The sequence below is a fragment of the Festucalex cinctus genome, chromosome 1 (assembly GCF_051991245.1).
Source record: "Festucalex cinctus isolate MCC-2025b chromosome 1, RoL_Fcin_1.0, whole genome shotgun sequence".
Classification (NCBI taxonomy): domain Eukaryota; kingdom Metazoa; phylum Chordata; class Actinopteri; order Syngnathiformes; family Syngnathidae; genus Festucalex; species Festucalex cinctus.
In genome coordinates, this window is record NC_135411.1 from 31590848 (window position 1) to 31611009 (window position 20162).

At 40.0% G+C, this 20162-nt stretch overlaps 1 protein-coding gene across 3 annotated transcripts in view; it reads right to left on the minus strand.

The window, feature by feature from the left end:
• The window catches only part of gcgra (glucagon receptor a), a 45978-nt gene that overhangs the window by 5136 nt on the left and 20680 nt on the right, over positions 1-20162 (minus strand). For 2 of the 3 annotated variants that reach the window (XM_077529209.1, XM_077529215.1), the window contains exons 2-10: positions 7590-7763; positions 5090-5186; positions 3936-4043; positions 3759-3853; positions 3594-3688; positions 3329-3518; positions 2688-2847; positions 2536-2596; positions 163-232 (exon numbers count right to left, since the gene is read on the minus strand). In XM_077529209.1, coding sequence (XP_077385335.1) covers positions 163-232; positions 2536-2596; positions 2688-2847; positions 3329-3518; positions 3594-3688; positions 3759-3853; positions 3936-4043; positions 5090-5186; positions 7590-7643 — 930 coding nt within the window. In that variant the 5' untranslated portion in view covers positions 7644-7763. Of the gene's footprint in view, positions 1-162; positions 233-2535; positions 2597-2687; positions 2848-3328; positions 3519-3593; positions 3689-3758; positions 3854-3935; positions 4044-5089; positions 5187-7589; positions 7764-10218; positions 10372-20162 lie in introns of those variants that run through there. The other variant, XM_077529201.1, reaches the window with a different exon arrangement.

The following is a 20162-nucleotide window of genomic DNA, read 5'->3' on the forward strand; positions in this document are numbered from 1 at the left end:
GGGTGAATTTCCTTGTCACTGAGAGTAAATTTCCTCCTTTATATGGCAGAATTTTCTTACCAATAAGAATAAAATGAAACCATCAGAAATATATTAAAAAAGAAATAAAAAAAAAAAGAACATGGAATACATAGAAAGGACGGTCGAGTAAACAGACATTACCACAACTGCCACCAGTATGGGGGAACGTATGATCCACCAGTAGTTCATGTTTATATTCTGGCCCCAGCACCTGTAAAACAGCATTATCAACATTTGGTGTTAACATTTAGACCGCTTGCGTAACAAAGCCACGGCCCAAATGTTTACATGAAATATTAATGAGGTGGCAGCCGCCTGCGACGGTTCCCAAAAAGTGCTTTGACATAATTCCCATATTTGGCTGCTCATAACAGAGTGTGTGCAGTGCAGTTTGTGTAGTGGAGTGAGCACACTAATGAGGTGTTAGATTTAGTGTCAACATTGACTTTGTTTGGGAGCAAGACAATCTGCCAACATTTGATCCTACGCAGGCAACACTGCTATTTAGTGCTTACACTCCATCTTTAAATTTCTTTATATCCACTGCTATAAACTTTATGAGGTGTCATATATATCCTGTACTTTATTCACTTCATCTACTGTGATTACTCGCGTTTGTTTTTGTTGTTCTTCACACTGCTGTGTTCTGTATGCTGCTATAACACCTGAATGTACCCCCTGGAGATCGTGAAAGGAATATCCTAGCTAATCTTGCGAGTTCATTGCCTCCACCAAGGAAGTTGTATTCAGAGGATATTGGAATTTAACATTGTTTCACAAACTATTAAGATGTGATACAGTACAAAACACCACCCTAAAACTATTGGTGTTCTCAGTTTGTCATGATTTAGCTAACCTGACTATAGCAAGCAGGTACAATGATTCTATTTTATTCATGTTGTATCTTAGATTAAACTATTTTACTTTAGCATAGTTGGTTTATCATTTTAGTTTATCTCATGATAGCTCTGAAGCTAATTTATCTTAGCTGTTGGTTGTTTTAGCATCATTTAGCATTAACGTAGCTTTATTTTGACCATATTGCTTTAATCAATCAATTCCAAATTCATCTTGTTTCTTGCTTTAGCAGCTACGCTGTTTTCCATTGAATTCAAAATTATTCATTTAGCTTAGTTTTTAACCCTGCACTGGGAAGCGCACGTGCTAACAAGTCATACTCCATGCCACCTAAGTTGGTTTGGCATATTTATTTTATCTTAGTGTGGTTCATCCTATGACATCATATATCTTAGATTAGGTTGTTTTTGCTTTTGTTTAGCCTGGTGAGTTATCTCAGATTTTATTTGATTTTTTTCTTTGGTTAATTAAGTTGATCGTAGTTCAGTTGGATGCACTCATTCTATTTTAAAGTTGTTGTTGTTGTTGTTGTTGTTGTTTTATAGTTTAAATTAGATTAGCATAGTTAGTTTAGTTTAGTGCCATTTAAGTAATCTTAAAGGCGGGGTCTTCCGTTTTCACTCAGGAAAATGCACTATATAAATACTCACAAGAAGCATGTGTGAGTGAGTGAGTGAGTGAGTGAGTGAGTGAGTGAGTGAGTGAGTGAGTGAGTGAGTGAGTGAGTGAAAAAAAAAATCCGCGCGTGCTATCAAGTTGACGCGGTAGTGACGTCATGCAGCCGACAAATTTGCCTGGCCCGTCTGCAAACAGTGAGTGACAACCCACCCACCCCCCACCCCCCCACCCCCCGCTCTGTGATTGGCTGGAGGGGTAAACAACTCTCTGTCCACAGAAACGTCCCGCTGTTGATAAAACAAACACAAAATGGCAAAATACAGACTTGGGAGCGCTTGGGAAAAAATCACCACCACAAATTAACAGAAGCCCAAAGGTCTAGCTTGAGAAGTTCATGGGTATACATCCTGTATTTATATAGTGCATTTTCCTGAGTGAAAACGGAAGACCCCGCCTTTAATCTGTTGTAGTTTGATTATTTTATCGTGGCCTTGTTTAGTTAATTTTAACTCTACCTGATCTTATTAATTTTGAATAGCTACCTGCACTGTTAATTAACGGTCTGAGTTTGAGAATTATCTTAATGTAGCTTTTATCTTATTGGAGTTTCACTTTATCTGCTCTTCAATAAGATGAATTTAGCAGGGCTCCAAACTAACTTTTTTACTCGGAGCACAACCTAAATGTTGGGCACACGCTCTAAATTAATAAGCAAAGTAAATATTGACTTTTCACATTCATTTTTACTATATTACCAATAAATGGGCAACAAATGTAAATACTCTAGTATAAATAAAATCAAATTAAAAAGGCAGAAAATTTAATGGTCACGTATTTTCTTGGACTTCAAATTTTAGGGGTAAAACCCCACCATTTACGGGCAATATGGAGAACTGAATTTAGCTTAATTTAGCTTAGTTTAAGCTTAGCTTGTTTGACTTTCAGTTATTTTTTTTCTGTTATACAATTCTTTTTTTAATCTTTAGCTTAGAAAGACAACGAGACGAAAGGCAACATGAAAACAACGCAGAAACTTACTCGTGATTTTCATAGAGATATTTAGCGATCACCCAGGGAACAAGGAATAATAATGGTGTACCTGGTGAAGAAATAATCACGATATTATAATTATTAACATGATTGTGCATCAGTCTTCTATGCTGCCTTGCAGCTGTACAGGTCTGGCTCACCCCAGCCGATACACAGGTAGATCTGGAAGTAGTTCCTCTCTGTAAACACGGTGATGACCAGCAAGTTGTGGAGGTAGATGCCTTCCACCAGGAGCCAGTAGCTGTTGGCCAAGATGCTGTACTGCATCATCACCGCGGCAACACGACAGCTGACGGTTATCTGCCAGGCCAGAGTCATTGCATTCATGCATTTTCATCAGTAAAATATGAGCGTTCCCTCTTTGGGAGAATTTTACTATCACTATGTGTGAATTTCCACATTAAGATGGGAGAATATTCCCATTTTAGACAAAGATGGATTTTCATCAGTAAAATATGAGCGTTCCCTCTTTGGGAGAATTTTACTAACACTGTGTGAATTTCCACATTAATAGAATATTCCCGTTTTATTGATGGATGGATGGATGGATGGATGGATGGATGGATGGATGGATGGATGGATGGATGGATGGATGGATGGATGGATGGATGGATGGATGGGTGGGTGGGGTTGGTTAGGTAGGTAGGTAATCTCCACAAGTAGCTAGCTAGCTAGCTAATCCCGACAAGTAGCTAGCTTGCTAGCTAATCCCCTCAAGTAGCTAGCTAGCTAGTTAACCCCGACAAGGGGATATAAAGAATCTTGAAGTTTGTCCACAGACCTCATTGTCGACCAGCAGGTCCACGGGTGACATGGCGGCCCGGGAGAATCCTTGCTCCTGATCCCGGCTCAGGTCCTGTGACGCAATGTTGGCCTCCATCAGCGCATCTTTAATAAGGATGGACAACGCTCGCAGGATGAATGATGCAAACAGGTTCATGTGGATGTTATTCCTCATGCAGTGCAGCTTCCTGTTGGGCGACATGGCATGTCAGTGTACTTGTTCCACCTTAAAAACTACAACTTTTTGTGCCATTTGTTTTTACTTGAAGAATATGAGAATGCTTAAAGCCAACACCAGAGCCACTAGTGATAAGGAGTATCCCACTGTGTACATGATCCGAATGTGGCCGTAGTACTGCTGCAAAAGACCGTAATTTCAGTTTGATGGATTCTGAGGATTTTGGATAGGCTGTATAGCTTCCACTTACCTGACTGGGGCCACTGGAGTCACATTCGCTGGTGTTCTTCATGGTTAGCCACTGGCCATTAGCGTCACACTCCTGGTACACCAGGCCGTGCTGAACTACACTCGCAAAACACACACTTAATTGACTTAAAAGTATTCTGGGTCATATCAACTGGAGTAGTCACATTATTAATCATACCTTTATGGTACCACGGCAGATACCAAGGACACGATACGCTGACCGTAGTGTTAGGCAGCCCGTCAGGCCAGCATGCGTACTTGTCAAAGGTTCTGTTGCACACAAGCACTGCGAGTAATAATAAAGAAACAATATAGCTGAGACCGTGATGGCGCTTTCATCTTGACATTAAGCTGAAAGCTTCTACTCATGAACTTGTGTTTATGAGAGCTTTCATCTTTGCTCTCCCAGTTTATCTTGTCACTGTAGTTGGGCTTCTACCTCCAGTTTGCCTCAATGGGAATAGAAATGATCTGTTCTAGTGTAGGGTGGCACGGTGATCGAGTGGTTAGCAGGCCCGCCTCCCAGTTCTGAGGACTCAGGTTCGAGTCCAGGTTCCGGCCTTCCTGGGTGGAGTTTGCATGTTCTCCCTGTTCCTGCGTGGCTCTTCTCCGGGTACTCCGGTCTCCTCCCACATTCCAAAGACATGCATGGCATGGTTAATTGGGTGCTCCGGATTGTGCGTGTGAGTGTGGATGGTTGTTCGTCTCTGTGTGCCCTGCGATTGGCTGACAACCAGTCCAGGGTGTCCCCCGCCTACTGCCCAGAGCCAGCTGAGATAGGCGCCAGCACCCCCCGCGACCCTCGTGAGGAATAAGCGGTCTAGAAAATGGATGGATGGATGGATGTTCTAGTGTAGTGAAATGTAAAAAATATGTGTCGACAAACACCCATGTAGCCACTTTCACTGTTGAGGTAAAAGTTGTAGTTTTACAACTAATCAGAGGACGTAGAAATGTTGATGTCATCGAGGGGCAGACTGTCCCCGTCAAGACAAATGTAATGTCCCAGTGCAAAGTCAAATGGGGCAGCTGATTCTGAAGGCCCTCTGTAGATAAGATTGCCATGGCAACTCACAAAGGCTGAAATATGGTTGGACAAGAAAAAGAACAAAAAACAAAACTAATATTCACATAAACTTGTGTGTGTACTGGAGGTAATGCAGCCAAGAGAAACACTACAATAGAAAATAATTTAAAATAGCATGTTAAGAATACATTAATCACATTTCATGCAATAAATATATTGGTTGTAAATGTAGGTCAGTCCTTTGGCTCGTGTATGAATTTATTTTTCGTTATATTTAGGTGTGTGATTAGGATAGTTTAGCTCACCAGTGCTCGGCGGGGTTCTGCTGTTGTTGCGCTCACACTCGTCCATGTACAACTTCCAGCTCTCGTGCAGTTTATCCATGGTGACGGCGGGGGACATCTAAAGTGCCATAGGGAGGGGAGGTTCAAGTGATGAGCACATATGCTATATAATAGCGACACTCTTTGCATGCTTTTACTGGTGGCACTCCATGGTCACCAGGTGGGATAGAAGCGTGATAAGAATTTGAGACTGACACAAGGCATGACACAAAGTTCATGGAAAGGTATATATGCGTTATACTGTGTCATAATCCATGAGGGTGACCCACACTGTGATGTGTTGAGGGGTGGTGGACGGGGTGACATTAAACACACGCCGTTAACAAAACATGACAGTTTGCTTAGATGAGCACATCAGCACGTTGCTCTGGATTGTCTCAGAGGGCAACGGAGGTGAGGAAGAAATCCACATGACCTACCTTCCTGAAAAGTGACGATTTTGGACATACAAGGTTTTGGCCCGACGCTAGTGCTGTCAAGCGATTACAATTTGTTTAACTAATTAATCACATAATTTTCCATGATTAATCACGTTTTTCTACTCCTGCTTCTACTTTTTTCTTTAAAGCTTATAACAGAAATGTACTTGAGCAAAATTTTGGAATCACCGGTAATGTAAAAATGATCAATGGAAAGTATCATCCAAAATGTTGGAGGGAACTTGAGCAAGGTATTTTTGTTTTGAGATGATACGCTAAAGGTGTACAACTAATGTGCTATTTGGATTTGTGAAGTGCACAAATTACTTGAGATTTCTCATGAAAGCGTCAAGTACAACGGAAAGTAAAAATATCTCCATCCGTGTTTGTCCATTTTCGCACCAGTGGCTAAGTTTGGCTGCAGGTTATAGGCCGTAACAGGAAGGGAATAAAACTGCGTAAGCAGAGTTCATTTTTTGTAAAGCTTTAAAGAATGCACAATTCTCAGTGCACTAATTAAATTTATTTGAAACAATTTGCACTTTATTTAAAACACAAAGAACAACAACAAATTCAAATTATGTGTGTCAATGTCCATATGTGGCTAAGTAAGAATATCACAATATTAGGGACACACTGTAAAAATTGTTACACGCTGTTGTTCATTGAAAGTAATAATTTCCATTCAAAACAGGATAAAGTCATTGATTTGATTGTGAAAGCCATGTATTTTGACAGACATCAATTTTGATTTGTATGGAATTAAATATACGTTCCAAGGACCCAAAATAAGGTTTTTGATTTCCTTCCGATATTTTTTTTCTTTATGACCTCCGGGTAATATATTTAGTTTGAGTCAAATGGACTTGCGCATTGAAAACAACAGCACATCAGTACCACCATGGCATTGTACTGTATCTGTAGCCATTTAAGGCGATGCTATATTGTTGGGCTTTGAGTGAGTGTTTTGAATTTGGTAGTTTGAGGGTCAACTGCTTACAGAAAGCAGTCTCATTTGATGTTGTTTAATTACAGCTCACATTGTGTCGGCCTGTTACCACGTGTGTTTGTCCGGGCTCATTTGCATGTTAGATAATCTGTTTTCTTGTTGTTGTTGTCTGACATCTTTCGAAAGACTGCCCATGGGATATTATAAATGAGATATTCTGCCTTCTCCGTCATCTTTCTCCTCTTGTCTCTCCAGCCTCACCCCATCTCTAGTTCATATGTTGCATAAGGATCATGTTTTAAGATAAATTTATATATTTGGAGAATATTGTTGGGCAGTTTATGAGATTTGAAAAAAAAAAAAAAAAAATATATATATATATATATATATATATATATATATGTATATATATATATATATATATATATATATATATATATATATATATATATATATATATATACATATATATATACATATTTTTATATTATTAAGCCAAATATACTAAATCAGCTCATTGGCGTAGTGGTAGTGTGTCCACCCTTAGACTGGGAGGTTGTGGGTTCAATCCCTGTCTGGGTCATACCGAAGATTATAAAACCCTCAGGAGATGGGTCAAATGCGGAGAATAAATTTCACCCCACTTAGATGGCCGTGACAATCAGTAGAACTGCAATGTTTAACTTTATGAATGAAATATTATTTGGTTATACATAAATTAATTATTGGTATCAAAGTGAATATGTTATTTCAGTTAAAAGCAAATAAATTGGTTTGGTTCAGTAACTGAAATGTTAAGATCATTTGGATCAAGGCAAAAAATGACGGTTGGTTCAAGTGAAGAATTATTGTTTACATCAACATGAAATGATCAGTCACTTTTCTGTGAAGTCAAATATTTTAAATGTGATATATGGACATCATTTTTTTTTAGCTTAAGCGGGGTTATAATTTTTATGTTGCAGTGCAGTTCTACACCACTGCAATAACAAACATATTGTTCAAATCGATACCGCTCTAGTTTTGGTAAATCTTGGATTTGACGAATAGGTGTACCTATTGTGTCCATTGTGTGCACCTGTAGAGGACCCACCTGGATGCTGTCGGAGACGAGGAGCATTGCCAAAAGCAGGAAGAGCCGCGACATGCCTTTGTCAGTGGGGGTTGGGAACGGGTGTGGGCTGGGGGAGGGGGGAATTCTGCTGGACACGGAGGGTGTTCACCTCATTGGGGGTACGAGGGGGCTTATCTGGGCCGGCCACACTACCTGGATAACACACATACATTGCCAATGTCACGTAACACATGAGCCAAAAGAGGAAAGAGGCAGGATGATATCGTCACATTGGAAGGTGTAGTATGCTCAAGAGGCCATTGTGAGTCGGACCCGTCCCATTTCCATCCTGGTGACTCACTCATGCTTGGCCACTCGTCGGCCTGGTGTCACTCACCTTCGCAATGGAGAGAGCTTAAGTGTGAAGCAGGAGAACAGGACGAAATCTGAAACGTTTCTGCAAAAAACACCTTGACCGTGGAAACATTTTTGGCTAAAACGTTTCAAATTTCATTCGGTTCTGGTCTTTGCAGGCTGACATGGGAGGGCAGATGTATGGAGTCAAGACACATTTGTTTCCCCCTCCTCAGCTGTGTTTTCTCTGAACATTTCAAACAAAGGCAAGAAAATGTAAATGTCCGGACGGCATGGGAGCGGGACCTCAGATAGCATCGAAAGCAAAGAGGAATGCTTTCCTAATGGCCTGTACAGTGGAATGACCTACAGGAAGCATTAGCTGATTACCTCGGGCGCCGACGGGCATCAGATCAACTTGAGTCACCACATCACTATCATGTATGTACAACATGAACTTTTTTAGGGGTCTGAAAGCTCTCATCATGTGACAGGGTATGAGTTTTGATTCTCCTTCTTTTTTTTTTTTTTTTTTAAACAGTAGTCCAGAAGGAAGAACAGGCCTAATCAAAAGAAGAATGTGGCAATGGAAGAATAGCACTTGCATCTCAAAACAACATTCCCCATAGAGATCAATGGAAGTGTCACTCTGTTCCAAAAAAAATAAAGGAGAAGTGCACAGTGAAGACTTTACAGTATTGTACTGTATCAGAAAGACATAAAGTTAGAATATAATTAAATCAAATGTAAACAAAGCACGTCCGCCTCCCAGTTCTGAGGACTCCGGTTCGAGTCCAGGCTCCGGCCTTCCTGGGTGGTTTGCATGTTCTCCCCGTGCCCGCGTGGGTCTTCTCCGGGTACTCCGGTCTCCTCCCACATTCCAAAGACATACATGGCAGGTTAATTGGGGGCTCGGAATTGTCCCTAGATGTGCTTGTGAGTGTGGATGGTTGTTTGTCTCTGTGTGCCCTGCGATTGGCTGGCAACCAGTCCAGGGTGTCCCCCGCCTACTGCCCAGAGCCAGCTGAGATAGGCGCCAGCAGCCCCCGCGACCCTTGTGAGGAATAAGCGGTCAAGAAAATGAAATGAAATGTAAACAACTTGTGCATTGTGCTGCTCCTTCTGGTGTACATGCCGTGACCACCAGGGGGCAGTACAATACATACAGACCGCTGATCTGAATATATGACTGGATAGCCAATAACCCGTTGGAAGTCACAGGGCGGCCATCTTGTTGCTCCCATCTTACGAGCAGCCTACTGCATAAACTACCGTATATGGTATACGTACATATTAGACATATACAGCTGTTTCTACTTAGTACTGTTTCAAGTGTTCTCCAATTTCTATGCTGTAAATGTATAGGATCGTATGCCGAGAAATTTTCTTGGAAGGGGCAATATGGTGGCCTCGCGGCTTCAAAAGTCTTGCAGTGATACAGACCTACTACGTGTAGATTTGACGACAAAACAGTGAAGACTGTCACAACTAAATTGCAATAACAAGAGTCGCTTTTCTCAAATGATAAAAATGACAATATGCCTGTATTGTATGCTCTGTCTACATGTCAATGACATTGATGCTCGTCATTAGCCTGCATACCTCATTTTGTATTGTGTGTTAGCACTATGCTAGCGAAATTACAGAACACAAAATTATTTGGGTTTTGTTAAATTCACAAATAGCAGACATGGCCCACCCAAAAATGTTTGATTTCATGTAGTAATAATTTACACCCTAAATATACGCCATTACGTTTTTTATAGTTTCAAACGTACGCGAACAACCAAGGCTGCTTCCCGACATACAAGCTTGTTTGTCGGTTTCCCAGTTGAGCGGTGTCACTTCAACGGAAGCAGAGTTGGTGGGCTGCGTTCTCCAAAGGTCGAATGTGTTAGCCACATGACGTAGCTTTCAGCACGACTCGACGGCACGCCGGCATCCAAATTCACGTGACCCTCGAATCCAGCCTTCAAATCTAGTTTTCGTTTCCATAGAGATGGGTCCTGAGCAAAGGCTGCTTCAGAACACACCTTCGTAGCCTACATTGCTCTTCTGAAGGCACCCCGCGTTCGGACTCAGCCGAGTTTAAATTGACTCTTAAATGTAAGTGTAAATGTTTGTATTTAATCTTAAAACAACAGAGTTTGTGATATATTTACTGTTTAAACTATTAATGTAGGCAATTATAAATTATGTTTGCACACTGCCATTCACAATCTATATTACTGTATCTGATATGTGAAAGGGAAAATTACATTCTCCAAGCTCTTCCCAAACATTTTAGTAGTGTGATTCTTACTATCATACTCACTCTCTCCATTCTTTCCCCTAACAAACACAACCAGCTTTGCTAGCGACCACGAAGGCCTAGTTCTGCTCTGCCAGTTGGAGGACAATGATTAACAGGCGGCAGGGCGGGAGTTGCCCTGTGACCCCGATATTTTGCTTGTAGCTGCAGCTCTGTCACACTTGTCTGCTTGTGACGTGGATCTTCAAAGCCACATGAGCTCATAAGGCCTATTAAGTATTCATCACTTTTTCTTTGTTTATGAAATATTCATACTCTAAGCACGCCGATAAATATGAGTTGGGGGAAATGAATGTATTCAGAACAATGTATATCCCTGATTTAGCATCACTAATTACCTTTACTCGAGGCTGGAGCAGATGAAGACAGATAAAGACAAAAGCCCTGATGAATAATCCTATATGCTCGAGCCATGCCGATGAGACATGTCAAATATGATACGTCTGCTCAGATATGAGCACAGGGAACAATTGGTGGGGGGCTGGAGTCCAACTTGCAGAATAATTAACGCTGTTGTATTATGTTGGTGTCATACAGTATCATGTTGAAGCGCTTTCTATTTCTCACTAACAAGCAAACCACATCTACACCCATTTAGATGAATATTTCCCCCAAAACACTGTAAGTGGGGTTGAAGATAACAAATTTCCAAAACATCACAATTAGGTTATTCCAGTTAAACAATTAGATACTTTGCATGTATGTTATTTGAATAAAAGTTTTACTTGCTGTGATTGGCTGGCAAACATTCAGGGTGTACCCCGCCTACTGCCCAAAGCCGGCTGGAATAGGCTCCAGCACCCCCGCGACCCTTGTGAGGAGTAAGTGGTTTTAAGAAAATGGATGGATGGAAGTTTTGCTTGATGATAAAGTACAAGTAGAAGTTTTTTTTTTTGTTTGTTTTTTTTTGTGGTAAAAGCCAAGTAAATGTGCTTACATTGTTATTCTAGGCATTCATTTGATGTAAATGTTTATGTTTTTGAAACACATTCCGCAGTCTTTAAATTGATACTACAGCGGTGAGCGAACCAAGTGCCACGTTTGATTTTTAAAAACAAACAGATGGGCCAGGTCATTCGCACAGTTACACTTTTCATCGAAAATATGGCAAATAAAAATGTTTAATAATGTAATGAGTCATTCTATTTGTTAAATTTAGAATGAATGTAATTATAATTAATTAATTCAATTAAAAACATGTAAAAGATTGTCACCTTCCTAAAATTTGGCCTAAGTCAAGTTGTCAACACATTTTCCAAATAAACTTGAGCAATTCGCTTATACCGCTTTCACACTAAGGTTGATATTTCTTCAGAATGTGTGTGATGCTTTCCTTAACAAAAAATAAATAAAAATAAATAAATAAATAAAAATAATAACAATAATATTAGCTGTGATTGGCTGGCAACCAGTCCAGGGTGTCCCCCGCCTATTGCCCATAGCCAGCTGGGATAGGCTCCAGCACCCCCCTGCGACCCTAGTGAGGAGCAAGCGGTTCAGAAAATGGATGGAAATAAATAATATTAGTCAGGTGCTTTTATCCGGGCATTTCCAGATCGGTTGCCAGAATTCCAACTATGGCGGATGTTGACCATCCAGGCACTCTGTGACGCTAGTGACTTAAACAAGTAGTTAGCATCTTCATCTTGAGCAAAGCAGCAATTTGGGTAGTGGGTGATTCCGGTTTATTTGTCAGGAATAGGACAAGTAAATATATTTTAAATACATTTTTTAGTGACTAAAAGAATTCAAAATTCACACGTATGTGCACTGCTTTCACTTACTACATAGCTGCAAGCACAGTCAGTGTTCCAAGTGGCTATTCATTTTCACATTGTTTCATTTGCCTTGGCCTTTTTCGGTGAAGAACAGCCGAACTGAATGATCATTTGAACTCAGTTGGTTGAAAACCAACTGTTTGTTTGGATGATGTTTGTGTGGGTAGAATAGGTGAAGCTCACAACTGAATGAGGAAAATTTGCTGAAAAAAAAAGTATAAGATATTCAAGTGAATTTTGGTCAATTTGTGTTGCTCTACACTTGCTATTGTTTTGTTTGGAGGGTACTTCATTCATTCACTTGCATGCGCTGACAAATGGAACAATCAAACAACACTGTATGCGTTTGAAGAAGATCAACAGGGATTAAAATCAAGCCTCTTCACCAACATAATAACTTCTGCTACAAAAAAATGAATTTGAATAATAATGCTTTGTTTTCTGGCATAGCCTGAACAGATGTTCATTAAATGAATGAGCAACAAAGCAAACATGCAGGACAACTCTTGTCAAGCATACGCACGAAGGCCTTGTATGTTTTTTTTTAAAACATATTTTGAACATGATGTGAGGTCATGTACTCAAACGCTCCCGGGCTGAAAATGTTACATTGAGTACGACAACGGCCTGCTATCGGATAATGGGCTACACGTCCCGCTATGCACCTTAGCTAGCCGCTAGCTAGACAGATTGTCACGTAAATCACACAATAGCGTTTGGATAACATGTCGTGCAGTAACTATAGAAGGCATATATTTCCTCAAAATTTTGGTCAAGGCATTTCCTGGTCAATTCATAGAAAGAGCAACAACATCCACTTAATAGTTTAATGACAGCTAAACACTTGTGTTGTGTCACATTGATGTAATACTGGACGAGTGTTTGTGAGCAATGGCTTCCCTGTTGTTGTATACACGCGTCGCTAACAACCGCGTAACCTTCGCCACCACGGTCATGGCCTAATTTGGTCACTCAGCCAGGACTCTCGGTTGTCAAATGGATTACTAAAGAGCAGGACTTTGACTATTCTCCGTCCGACGGTGTGTGTCTGCTCTGCCGTGTTGGCAAAATATGTCATAACGAATATATAGTGGGCCTCCATTGTTTTTTGGGGGGGCCTCTAGCTTGTGCTAGATGTCTGCTATACAATGTTTTCACATCCTAGATAAGGATTTTCAGAAGGCTCACTCCGCGAGAAGACTTATTGATTTTGGAAGATACCAATCAGAAACGGCCAAACTGCGATCAAAGTCCAAATCTGTATGCTTGTTATGTATATGTAAGGCCCTACCGATCAGCTTTCTGACAAAAAATATTTAGCAAGTACCAGCGTATCACCATCATAACCGCGGAGTGACACGAAGCGAGGAGGTAGGACTCAGACGCAGAGTGACAGTTGGCCAACAAGGCTGCAGCTTTAATGAATCGAACAAAAAAACACCTCTCAAAGAGGGAAAAAAGGCAGAACAAAAAGAGCTCCAAACTGGAGATAAAACAAGGGCACTCAAAAACAGGGACAACTAAAGGCGCTCCGCTAGGGAGGAAAACAAGGGGCAAACTAAGGGCGCAAGACAAGACAAGGCAAGGCAAGGCAAGGCAAGGCAAGACAAGACAAGACAAGACATCAATCAAGGACTGTGAGGACACTTCCATGCACTGAGATGTGACACTTCGGCACTGAGGGAATGATTCAGGTGGCTTTTATGTCCGGGTTGATTGGGAACAGGTGGTGGTAATCATGGGCGTGGACCGGTAATCAGTGAGCTGCAGGAAGGGTAAGTGACCTGGGGTGAGATGAGAGTTAGTATTTTCAAAATAAAACAGGAACCTGACTGTAAAAAATAAGAGCATGACCCGCCACTCTGGTGGCAGCGTGACACGGAGATGTTCTAATACAAATAACTCACTAGTGATGGGACATTGTGATTTCCTAGCAATCTTTTAGAATTGATCATTTGAAATTTGAAATGTTTGCAGATACTTATGGACATTGTGTGGAAATTGATATTTACGTTTCCTAATTTATTAACGAGAAAGTCAACCTTAAACATTTTTTGACAATGATATGTTATATAATGTGACCTCGCTAGTCTGTACATGCCATTCTGATCAATATTACATTTATGGAATTTGATTTATGCAGCAAAATCCAGCTGTTTTTATCCATCTCAGATGGCGTCCATTTTGCCACTTGCTGTCGACTGAAGAAAACATCACAGTTGCTCAGGGCAGGCAACCACCAATCGCAGCTCACCTGTTTTCTGAAGCTGAGCTGTGATTGGTTGTTAAATGAGACCTGAATAACGACTGAATTTTGCTGCTTAACTCATATTCTATTTTTCTTTTCTTTTTTTTAACTTCCCCTTTAAATCATTATTGTTTATCAAAGATGAGTCCAGCTAATTTATTTCAGAAGTGTGTATGTAACTGCTAGCCATTCACATCAATCTTAAAGTTGCTCTCGTTTTCAGAAATAATCGGTCTTCCTCGTTTTAGTGGAAACTGTTTGATTAAAACTTGAGCCTATTAATATTCTTAGGACTTTCAAAACAAGATATGCTTGCTGATGGAAAACTCATACCTGTAACTCATATAATTTCTCTCTCTCTCTCCAGTTACATGAGGCAGATGATAACTGCCTGTCCATGAGTGCATATCTGACCTCGCCTAAGGAGAAAAGAACAGATACTTCCTAGACCGTTAATCAGATTACATTCACTGGTGCTGTAGCTTTCATTATTCTCAAACTGTCACTTGTCAACTAAAGATTTAACTTTTTTCCCTTTCTAGTTACACAACTCAACTAACCTTGTTCAAATGTACATGGAATGTTGTTCTTCATGAAAAAAACGTATTGATTTTCAAGGGATTTCCAAACCAGGAGGTCGATGCTACCAGGGGTCAAAGGTACTGTGAGGTTGTTATGAGATCATGGTCATCTCTACACCAAATCATCCATGCAGCATTAATGCAAGAACACTACTGACTGTTTGAGGCTAATCAGTCCTATTTCCTGTATCAAAAAGTGACATCCTCTGCTCGCATATGAACCAAGAGGAAACAAGGGATATTAACAGTTAACCTGTGATCTGAAATCCAAAAGCAGATGGTTTTGCGTAACTATCTGTGAGGATGCACACATGCGCTCGTCCGTGACCCTGCCGTCGTTTTCTCTCAGCCTCTTCCTCCTCCTCCTCCTCCTTCACTGGGCGTGTTATTGATTTGTTTTGTCAAGTCACGATGGGGGTCACATCTGGTGAATATGGGTGGCAAGCAATGATGAAGGCCTGTGAAATGTTGGCAATGTACCTGCATTGTGCCCATGTCATGTGTGGGAAGAGTGTGAATATGCTTGTTAATCACTGTCAGGGTGAAGTGGGCAACGACTGTGAGGCCACAGCAAAAATCCACAGGGACTCTTCGATGATCTGCTCCTCCCACAATCACGCGGTCAGCGATGTTTGTGGCTGAACGGATGGTTGAATGATATTTTTGCAGATTGTTTTTTTATGGCCTTCTGCTGGGCCACCTTGTTAGGAATGTAAGTGGAGAAAAATCAAGAAATTGAGATCAGAGTGAAACAGCCACCATCACAAAACCGTGAAGAGAACTAAGAGACAAATTGTGCCATTCTACTTTTTATTTCCAAGACATGTTAGCGATGTTGAATGACTCTAGGTAACATATGCCAGGGGGTTATTGAAATAAATAAATAAATAAATAAATAAATGTTTCACATTAAAATAGCCAAAAATGGCAAATCTGCACAACCGACACATTAGTTCCTCTAAAAAAACAAGCAAACATTAGTTCCTGTACAAAATCATTGAACAAGCTATTTTTTAACCCTGCCAAATTACAAAAACTCTTGATATATATTTTATTGAAGGTGTTAGTATAGCTAGCTAGCTATCTGGACGCCACAATTTCTTATGCACAGGTAGTGTGTGAGAGGTGACTGATGCTAGTGCCGAGGTGACTCACTGAGGCCAGTTTTAGCTGCACCACAAACATTTCAGGAAAACTGAAATGGTGAAAAACACTTAACTCATTTACTTCCCAAAATGTACAAATATGTTCTATTTTAAATATTACCAGTGTCCCAAAGATGTTATTTTATGCTCGAGCATACAGAAGGCTTTGATCTAGCTTACGCACTGAAGAGAACGTTTGAAGCAATGGTAGGTATTGCAAAAACGGCCATCAGGTGGCAACAGAGTATAAGAGATCAACCAGGGCCATGTTGAAAAAAGCTGATTTCTCCTCAGTTCTAAACAGATTTGTGAATAATGATGAAACTTAGATTCAAATGCTAATTGCTGCAAAACGGAAACAGATAGAAATATACTTTTATTTTTTCTGATGAAAGAGTTAATGAGTGAATAGGACTATGTGTCCATGAGTGTTTACATGAGATTACTACACTTTTACACTATAAATCAATTACTGTTTTAATGATTACACTAGTAGAATGATATTTATTCACTGGAGTTATTGTTTTATATAAAGTACTCCTGCAGTGTAATTTCCCTGCAAGCGCTCACCATGTCAAGACTCACTTGATGACACAATGCACTCTGCTTTGAAACAGAGATTATACTCAGTCTGATCACGTTGATAAAATACTCTCTTTCCATCCGTGCTGCAGTCTCTTGCCAATAAATGAACATTCATTGCTTGTCCCAGATTAAAATCTCAGTCCCGACGCTGTCCTGTCAGGATAGCAGCAAAGTGCTCTGTAATCTTCAAACAGGAAGACCTTGTCTTCATTTACTTCGTGATGAGATTCGAAACAAGGGCTGCAAAACAGGCCGCTTTTGCAAAGACAATGCAGCAATCTGCCGCCTATAACCTAAAAATAATGCATTTCTTTTCAAACGCCAAACAAATGGCACACTATCTTGAAAATGCACATTTTCAAATGAAAATAGGAAAGAAAAGTCATACTGTTCAAGTCAAAGTGGAGTCTCATGAATACCAATTTAAAGTCAAGTCCCCCACAGCTTCTGCCAAATGTGGGAGGGCGATTAATGTGCATCCATCTGAGAAAGTCGCCAAAAATGGAAATTAGTGACAATTCATACAATTTCTATTTTGACTAGGATTAAGAATCCTTAAAGGATGAAGAGTTTTTTCCTTTCTGATGTGATTTGGCTTTGCTTTTGGCTCAATCCGATATGAGGCTCAGATATTGTTTGCCACTTTAGCACTAAGACCATCTGATAAACTGTTCTTAATTAAGTCCAATGGGGATGAAGTCAACAAAAACTTCTCACCAAGTCCAACACTGATTCATACATTCATACAACTAATCCTCAATGGAGCCCAAGCTCGTCAACTCTAGTGTTGCCATGGTTACCACAGACTCAGTTGTGTATTCTCCTGCCTGGAGAAACAAACTAACAAGCCATACCAAATGTTGTTTTCATGAGGTTAGAAATCAGATAAATCCACTGCTGCTACTGATAATAAGGCAAATGCAGAGTTTATCTTTTTACTTCCTGGGTTTGAAATATGACTGTATTCTGCGGGGAACTTAGTTAGTGGCCCCCAGGCCTTTGCAGTATTTTGTGCGTGTTTGTTTATAAACATGAAGACATCTTCGACTTTTATGGATGTTGTCCAAAATGAGCTACCTCATCACTTAATTCAGGCTTACAAAATGGAAGGATGTCTATCATGCCTGAAATGGAGAAAATCATTTTTTTTTTGTGTGGATTCCATTACTTGGTCAATTTGCACAAGTGAGCCTGAATCAGAACCATATTGACTTTCAGTTAGTAAATTATGTTTCTCAATAAAATTGTCAAGTCTATGTGAAAATAGTTTTTCTAAGGTTTTTGAAAACTGTGGAAGTAATGATATTGGTCTGTAGTTAGTTTCTCTCCATTTTTATAAATTGGAATAACTTTTGCAATTTTCATTTTAATTGGGAAATGACCAGTTTTAAAGGATAAGTTACAGACATGGGTAAAAGGTTGCACTATATATTGTATAATACTCTTTATTACCACCATATCAATATTAAAACAGTAGATTTTTTTTAATGATTTAACAACATTTAATATTTCAATATCATTTACTGCACTAAAGAACATGGTAGAGGAATTGTTCTAAATATATTTATTTATTTCATATCTATTTTCTGGCTCAGGAATTTCTTTAGCTAATTTACTTCCAACATTAATAAAATAATTGAAATCATTAATAATATCTGTTATTTTATCAATAACAATACTTTTTTCCTTTCTAAAATATTCTGGATGATTTCTTTTTTTTAAAACCGTTATTTATTATGTTGTTTAATATGTTTGGCGTCGTATGAAATCGACAAGCGATCAAAACATTACATTAGTATTTACAATACATTATTATTATTATTTTTTTTTTTGTGTATGTGTGCGTGCGTTTGCGTGCGTGCGTTTGCGTGTGTGCGTTTGCGTGCGTTTGCGTGCGTTTGCGTGCGTGCGCGTGCGTGCGTGCGTGCGTGCGTGCAAATACGTATAAATTTATACTCATTCATTCACCTAAAACCTTATAAATATCCCATTACCCTTCGCCTTAACCAGGTACTTCAGAATCTTGCCAGAGTCGTGAGGTTTAAATGGTCAGGAGACCAGAGAAAAGGTCAGAAAAAAAAGAAATAAAGAGAAAAGAAAGGTAAATCAAAGTGAAATCCAGCACCGACCAAACACTTCCTGCCTTCCCCATGATTACAAAATCAAAGTCTTACGCCAACCCCGGAAGCCTCTAAATTCCAGCAAATTTAGCGAGATCTCAAGAGATCAGAGGAAAAACTAAAGAGAGGAAGGAGGGAAGGATCGATAAGGCAGAGTGAGATCCATAGAAGCCAGTACATCCAATCCATCAAAGTGAAATCCAGCACCAACAAAACCCCTCCTGCGTGGTTACAAAACCAGAGTCTTATGCCAACCCCAGAAACCTCAAACTTCCAATAAATTGAGATCTCAAGTGACCAGAGGAAAAACTAAAGAGAGGAAGGAGGGAAGGATAGATAAAGCAAAGTGAGATCCACAGACCCAGCACCCACTGATTCAAGGGGCTGTGGGAGGGAGAGGCAACTTCTGTTTGAGTTTCAGTAGATGCTGGTGCGATGGATCTGGCATGCATAAGGACCACCACCAAAGAAAGAAGCCGTCAACCGCGGTCCAGCAAAGCGAGCACTCCCACCCCCCCCCCCCCCCCCCCCCCCCCCCGGAATCCCCAGGCCCCCCACTCGAGTTCGACATGGTTTAGTGTGTGAAAGATGTCATTTGAATTAAAAGTAGAAATCGATTATTCGGAAAGAGATCCCAACATTGAAGATTATCTGTTTGGATTTCAATTTTGTTGTGTTTCTGTAAAGCGCTTCGTGGTTGAAAGCGCAATATAAATAAAAATGACTTGACTTGACAATTTGCCGGTATCCCGCCCGACGACAACATACTTCTGCTCCAAGGCAGGATAACTGTTCTGTTCACTTTTGTGTATTTTGGTTGCTATATCCATCCATTGTCAGAACCGCTTATCCTTACATCATTTATATAACCCGTTACGATGCATACTGTCTAATAATTGCTTATTTTCATATACTTGTATTATTATTATTTTTTTTGCCTTTATGCTGCTGGGAAATGAAAATAGAGACCTCAAGAAGACTGTTTTTTGGAGAAATCTAAAAAATCGACGTATTCGACCTACTGCTCTATTTTCCTCAATTATTACTTTCCAACAAGAGGACCATTTTGCTGGATATATATCACATATATTTGTATAATAGGCACAAACTGTGGCGTTTTCGCCGTCGAGACACAAAATAATGTGAAAATACCGCAGATAAATGAATGTATTCAAGCGAGGCTCCTTTTACCAAGTCGGGACAGTCTTAGTTACTATATAGACAAAGATTCCTTGCAAATACAAATAAGCGAAGAAGAAATAGAAAGCATGCGCACTGTGGAAAAACAATGCGCCGTTCAATCGAGGTATTCCGAATGCGTTTATATGAGCAAGTATTCGGGTTATGAAGGGTAACCCAGGGCTCTTATTTGGGTTTTTAAAAACCCAAATAAGCATATTCCGGTTATTACGCATGTTTACGTGGCCTTCCGTAACCCAAATATTGCCAATATTCAGGTTTTAAAAGGGTTATTGCCTGCATGTAAACGT